This window comes from Megalobrama amblycephala, linkage group LG6 (genome assembly GCF_018812025.1).
Source record: "Megalobrama amblycephala isolate DHTTF-2021 linkage group LG6, ASM1881202v1, whole genome shotgun sequence".
Lineage (NCBI taxonomy): Eukaryota > Metazoa > Chordata > Actinopteri > Cypriniformes > Xenocyprididae > Megalobrama > Megalobrama amblycephala.
The window spans coordinates 46,157,601-46,164,734 of record NC_063049.1 but is presented as its reverse complement, the minus strand read 5'-3'; the positions used below and the strand labels follow the sequence as shown (position 1 = coordinate 46,164,734).

General features: G+C 40.5%; 1 protein-coding gene across 1 annotated transcript; it reads right to left on the bottom strand.

Annotated features, from left to right (window-relative positions):
* Positions 1-283: 283 nt before the first annotated feature.
* Positions 284-6,585, bottom strand: pcdh8 (protocadherin 8). Its single transcript, XM_048194893.1, has 4 exons — positions 3,472-6,585; positions 3,309-3,379; positions 1,414-1,547; positions 284-1,327 (listed from the first exon to the last, which is right to left on the bottom strand). Exons 1-4 carry the CDS (start codon positions 5,794-5,796, stop codon positions 1,017-1,019), a joined length of 2,841 nt encoding a protein of 946 aa, XP_048050850.1. The 5' UTR covers positions 5,797-6,585; the 3' UTR covers positions 284-1,016.
* Positions 6,586-7,134: the final 549 nt, after the last annotated feature.

Genomic DNA, 7,134 nt, shown 5'->3' with positions numbered 1-7,134 from the left:
TCGGTCTGTTGTGTTCAGATGTCATAATCTTGTGTGTAACGTGTTGACGGTAATATAATCTCTCACACAAGCTCTTTAACTCCACTAATATGCCTGATTGTGTGTCTTTTAAGCCTCATTCTCCTCATGTTATTGTAAAGACACTTGCTGCCAGCTAATCCAGAACCGGACATGTGTTCACAATAAGCGCACTGGATTTAAGGACTTAACTTAATGTGTCTGCATTGTCACATGATTCTTCTCCAGTTAATCCAGCTAAGAAACGAGACGCTCTCAGACAAAATAGACTTTGAAGTACTTTATTTGAGGTGAGAAAATTATACACAATTAAGAATATATACAGTCTTTATAAGCCTCGCTTAAAACCCAAACGCACACGGTTTATACTTATGACACTTTAGAAGAGATGTGCAATATATTTAAAAGCATTTTTACACATAAACTAAACTATATTTCAGGTGAAAATATAAATATGTGGGAATAAACAGCATCAAATTCACTTATGTCTTGTTTTACTAAAAACATACAAACTCAAAACTAACAACATCTATGAAGAAAATGAGTCGGTGGCACAAAAACACATTTTCAGTGAGAAAAATATATACAAAAATATACAATTATGTACAATAAATATCAATTTAATGTTCACGGGCCGCTCTTAAAAATATTTTCTTGAATAAAAAGAAAAGAAAATGCCATTTCCAACCAAACGAAAGTTTTTCCTCAGTGTTTCCGTCTTGTTTTCCAGCACAAACATCTAAACATTTACTGGAGAAGAGATATTAAGACTTGATTCAAAAATAATCTTGTTTTCCTTTTAAATTAAGATTATTATTTTGCCCACACTGGCATATATTTGTTCTTGTTTTAAGCTCAAACTTCATGTTGATCAGCATTCAATCTCAATATCTTCAGTCATTTTGCTCTTCAAGTATCTTGATTTAAGAATGTTTAGATAATTGTGCTGGAAAACCAGACAGAAACACTGAGGTTTGCTCAGCGAATCGGACGGATATCTAGAAGGTGGTGGCGACTTCAGACGCATCTGAGAGCAGTTCAGTCTGAGTTTGCTCTTCGACCGCCGTCCTCGTCCTCCTCACCTGATGGGCCGAGTATGAAGGCAGAGTTCCCGTCCGTGAGAACGTCTGCATGCCGCTCCATCCGTTCCCTTGACTGTGGCCTTCCTTCCAGGAATGGGAAGTGAGGTGCGTCGTGTTGTACACGTGCGAGAACCCGATGGTGTAGGCGCTGCCCGGAGGGACGTGCACGTTACGGGTCTGTATCACGTGACCTCCGCTCTTCCAGTCTCCCGCGGCGCCGAGGGAACCTTCAACAGAAAACACACACGTATTATTGATTTGGTACTTATTTTAGTGCGTATTTGTTCGGTTAGGAAACGAAGCGTCCGCACACCTCGGGCCAGCGGCTGGAAGGTGGTCAGGCCTCTCTTCAGGGCCGCTCCGCTGCTGTCAGAGTCGCTGTCGTTGAAATCGCTGTCTCCTTTGCCGCTGTCCTTCACGCTCAGCTGATCCGTGTTGCTCGTGCCACTGTGAATACAATCACATCTGTTTATTACATCTGATTATTGATATTCTGTCGCAGAACAAAATACTATATCCACTGGGACGTGACTAATGTGACCGACTGTAAAAGAGAGACTGAACCCTGACAGGAATAAAAAGTGATCCATTTACATGCGAAACACTTTTATGTTTCAGTTACGACTAAAATGACGTGTGTTGGTTTCAAAACTGCAGCACGGGCTCAAAGTATAAGAGCTTTTTTCATTTAAACATGGAAATAAACAAGTTTTACAAGTTGTAGAAAAGCTATAACACAAGATAAAGAGATATTTCAGGTGCACAACTTCTAGGTGACTTATTAAATGTAAAAAGTGATTCATTTTCATAATAAACACATTTATACTTTTTAATTATGACCAAAATGACATGTATTGGTTTCAAAACTACAGCAGGACCCAAAAGTATAAGAGCTTTTTTCATTAAAACATGGAAATAAACAAGTTTTACAAGTTGTAGAAAAGCTATAACACAAGATAAAGAGAAGTGTCAGAAACACAAAGTCTTGGTGACGTATTAAATGTAATTAAATCTATGGAAACCCGTTTCCGCCACTAAAAAAAAAAAAAAAAAAAAAAGCCACTAAAAAAAAAAAAGTCACAAAAAAAAAATTAATCGCGACTTTTTATCTCAGAATTCTGACTTTTTAACTTGCAATTGCGAGTTATAAAGTCAGAATTCTGAGATATAAAGTCGCAATTAATCGTTTTTTTTTTTTTTTGTGGCTTTTTTTTATTTTTTTTATTTTTTAGTGGCGGAAACGGGCTTCCATATAAATGAGAGCTGGTGATCATGTGACTCTTAGTACAGATGGTCAGATTCATTTTCATTCTTAAAATCAAGATCATTTGACGCTCAGATTATTATGCTGATGATATAATTTGAATATAGTTATTTTTAAATTAACAAAAATAATTTAAAACGGTAATTTTAATAGTTTTAATTAGGGATGCACCGATATCAGAGTTTTGACTGATACAGATAACAGATTATTCTTTATATTTGAAAGCTGATAACCAATGCACTTAATTATATTTTCCTTATTGAAGTGATTTCAATCATATTTCAAACAATTCAAAACCATCATGGTGAACAATGCACATCTAAAATGTCTCATAATATTTATCGGTTTTAATATATCGGCCAAATTTCCTTATCAGGCCGATAACCATAACTTTAAAAATGAACATACTGATATGGTGGCTAATATATCGTGCATCCCTAGTTTTAATAACAATAATTATATTCTTTTTTTTTTATTATTATTAAATCAGAAAAATGCAAAATAAAAGCATTTTCACTAATATTCTCAAACTTTTGTCCTTCGTTGTATCTTCTACACTGCAAAAAAATGCTTTTCTTACTTGTTATTTTTGTCTTGTTTCTAGTCAAAATATCAAAAAATTCTTGAATCAAGATGAATTTTCTATACAAGAAAAATGACATAAGGTATTTTGTTTAAAACTAGTAAAATGATCTGCCAGTGGTTTGCATTAAGATTATTTTTCTTCAGATAATTTTACTAGTTTTAAACAAAATACCTTATGTCATTTTTCTTGTATAGAAAATTCATCTTGATTCAAGAATTTTTTAGATATTTTGACTGTAAACAAGACAAAAATATGCATTTTTTTTTTCAGTGCATGAGTATTTTTTCAATTATTATTAAATTAAATTAAAGCAATTAAGATGTGAATAGGCAAATGCAGTAAAAAACATCATTCTTACCTCCTTTGCAGACAGTATTTTTCATCTTGCCATAAAAAGGTTTGCTCAAAAGGTTTGCATGGCAGGAACAGCTATAAAAACAAAAGCTTAGAGTTCATATGCAGACTTAAACATTACTGTGCATCATCAAAACAGCAGAATCTTTAAGGCAAAAATCACTCACCTTTTCCTCAAAATCCAGGCTCTTGTCTTCATACAGACAGGGCTGCATTGAATCGCTTTCATTTCTGAGGAAGGCATTAGCGCCGCCGTAAACGCTCGAGCCGACAGCGCCGTTCTTGGACAGCGGGGTCGATCCGTACAGGCCGTCTCTCCCAAAGTTCCTCCGTCTGCGTTTGATCGTACAGGTCACGGTGAGGACGGTAATCGCCACCAGTAACAGCACACAGCTTCCAGAGAACCCGACGATCACCGCGGTCCACACATCAAACTCCAGAGTCTCCTCGTCCTTCGGTCGGAGTAAAATAACCACCTGGTCCTCTTGCGCACCAGTGTCCGTCACCACAAACCGGACGGTCGCGGTGCTAGAAAGCGGCTCTCTGCCGCCGTCAACGACTGAAACTTTAATCTGCAGGACGTCTCCGCATGAAGCAGCGAGTCTTCGCTTCAAGATGATTTCTCCGGTCTTTCTGTCAATGGAAAAAAGCTGCGTTTGGTCTTCTAGGATATGAAAACTGAGCTCGCTGTTGACGCCGCCGTCTTCATCTTGAGCCGTAACCCGTAACGCCAGATAACCTGCCTGAGCGCTGAGCGGAATCGGAACATCGGCAGAATCGTTCCGCAACACCGGATACGTAAAATACGGAAAGTTGTCGTTCTCGTCCACCACACGGATTTGTATCAAAGTGGTGCTGGATAACGAAGGGAAACCTTTATCGCTAGCCTTCACGGCGAACTCAACTTCTTTCAGAGTCTCAAAATTGAAGGATCTCAGCGTGTACAGAGAGCCCGAGTGAGGGTCGATGGACACAAACGTAGATATCGGCGAACCGTCTGAAGTTCTGCTGTCGATAAGGCTGTAGGACACCTTCCCGTTTTTTCCAAAGTCCAGATCTCTCGCGACCACCGTAGTCATGTACGAGCCGGGAATGTTGTTTTCTATTACCGAGACATCATATGTGGCTTTGCTAAACATCGGAGCGTTGTCGTTCTCGTCCGTGATGCGTATCGTGTAATGCCTGACGGTTTTAAACGGCGGCGTTCCCAAATCCTCAGCGATCACAGTGAGGTTGTACTCCGAGATGGCTTCTCTGTCCAAAGTCGCGGTCGTGACGATCATGAAGGTGTCGCTGTAGGCTTGTTGCAACTTAAAATGCTGGTGTCCTTCCAAAGTGGTGCTGACGTAACCGTTGGGACCCGAATCTCCGTCGGAGGTGCTGATCAGCGCCACGAAACTCTCCTCGGCCGCGGCCTCGGTGATGAACGCCACTCCGTCGCTGGTGGAAGTCATCGGTTTGATGCTGATCTCCGGCGCGTTGTCGTTCACGTCGAGGATGTCGACGACGGCCCGGCATGTCGACGAGACCGAATTGGCGCCCAGATCGGAGGCCTGAATGTGCAACTCGTACGACTTCTTAGTCTCGTAGTCGACCTCGTCTCTGAGGGTCACTTCTCCAGTGATGAGGTCGATCTGGAAAACGCGTGTGACTTCGGTCGGGGAGCCTTCGACGAACCCGTACACGACTTCTCCGTTGATGCCGGCGTCGGGGTCGAAAGCGTGCACTTTCAGCACACGGGACCCGACGGGCGAGTCTTCGCTGAGCTGGACTTTGAGCGAGTTGTGTTCAAACGTCGGGCTGTTGTCGTTGAAGTCCAGCACTCGGATGTAAACGGCCGTCAAGCCTGATTTGGCAGGAGTCCCGCCGTCGGTCGCGGTCACCTCGATCGTGTAAAACTCCTCCGTCTCCCGGTCCAGCTTTTTGATCAACACAAGCTCAGCAGACTTCGCTCCGTCCTCACGGGTGCTGACTTCAACAACAAAATGGTTTGTGTGTGAAATATGGTAGCTCTGAACGTAGTTATCTCCAACGTCGAGGTCCACGGCGACGTCCAGAGGAAACCGTGAGTTTAAAGGTGCGTCTTCTGATATATCCAAATGCGTTTCGTTGCGTGTAAACTGAGGCGAATGATCGTTAATGTCTTTTACCTCGATCTCGACGTGGATGAGCTGAAATTTCTCCTTTGAAAAGGCGACGACGTCAAAAGTTATAAGGCACTGTGGGGATCGGTGACACAGCTGCTCTCGGTCAATGACCTCTCCGACTGTTAACAGCCCGTCCATTTGCCTCATGTGGATGATGGAGTTTGTCTTCTGAATAAACTTGAAGGATGTCTCGGGATCCTCCGCCGGGTCTATTTTCAAGTCTTGAGAAAGGTTTCCGATCTCTGTACCAGGGGAATCTTCCTCAAACGTGAAGTACTTTGTCGTTGTGCAGCAGCCGTTGCAAATCATGCACAGAAGCATGAAGAAACTGCAGCAGATCTTCATGTTTGCAAACAAAAAAAAAAATCAGGACAACACTTGAAAAGAAACGTGAGAATAAAAGCTCTTCATTCAGCTCCGGCTCGGCTGTGATCATCACTGACTCTGGTGTTTCCAGCTCGCACCTATCAGATATAGGTCATGGTGTATGCAAATTAGGCCATCTGCTGACCAATGAACACTCACAGCACTCTCAAAGCCCCTGCTATGGCTCTCTATTGGGTCACAGCTGTTTCACACCCTGCCCGTGAGAGAAGCTAATAAACAATACTCTATTGTTTCGTGTCAGACACACACTACCAGGCAAAACTTTACACACACTTGACTGAAGTTATGTTTTTTCCGCTGCTTAAATGCATGAAATTTGCAGACAAATGTAAGCTAAAACTTTTTTTAATTGCTTTGGTGCAATTATCACAAGCATTTGGTAAATTTTCAAACAGAGCATCAAAAGTGCACTTTTTTCAAACATTTCAGCATATTTTCAATTATGTTAGTACAATGCACAAAATCACCAAGAAATGTTTCATTCACAGTAACTGCTTTTCATATTGATATTACTATCAAACTTTTCATTTGCATCTCTTTTCGTTCAGTTTAATACATTTGTCTATTATTAAATCCAACTGATCTTAATGGTAATCATTTGGAACACCTATAGATTTCTATAGATATTGACTCTGTAGGAATAGTTTCTATAGAACTTGTTTTTAATTTCCGACATGGATAACCAAATGTAATGAATTCTTTTTACATTATAAGCAATTTATGTTAGATGATAACCACAATTTTCAAAGTCTCTCTCTCTCTCTGTGTGTGTGTGTGTGTGTGTGTGTGTGTGTGTGTGTGTGTGTGTGTGTGGTCCATTGTGAACCAAATGTCCCAACAAGGATGGTAATACCAGTAATTTTAGACCTTGTTTGGTGTGTGTGTGTGCTTATAACAGCTTATAAATCATACAAAATTAAATTTTTACAAAATGTAAAAATGCAGAAAGTTTTGGGTAGTGATGGGTAGGTTTAGGGGTTTAGGGATATAATATACCGTTTATACAATATAAAAATCATTATGTCTATGGAAAGTTCCCATAAAACATGGAAACCAACATCTTACATTAGAGTAAGCCATGTGACACTGTAAACAGAGGCATTACCATAGTAAAGACCGCCACATTACCGTAACTCACCCTTATAAAGGTAAACTGCAGTATTGATTCAGTCTTATGGTACAGTGAGATCATTTACTGTATTACAGCAAACTCTGTTCTACACAAAACCTCATGACTGTGTCGTACTTCATCATACCTTCTGATAACACTGAACAGATACTGTTACAAACATTATG

Bases quoted from the DNA above. Each gene is read 5' to 3' on its own strand.
- pcdh8 (XM_048194893.1), bottom strand. From the start codon at position 5,796: ATGAAGATCTGCTGCAGTTTCTTCATGCTTCTGTGCATGATTTGCAAC. The intron at 1,548-3,308 runs GTAAGAATGATG...TTGTATTCACAG, and splicing joins AAATACTGTCTGCAAAGGAG to TGGCACGAGCAACACGGATC. The intron at 1,328-1,413 runs GTGTGCGGACGC...TTTCTGTTGAAG, and splicing joins CTTCCAGCCGCTGGCCCGAG to GTTCCCTCGGCGCCGCGGGA.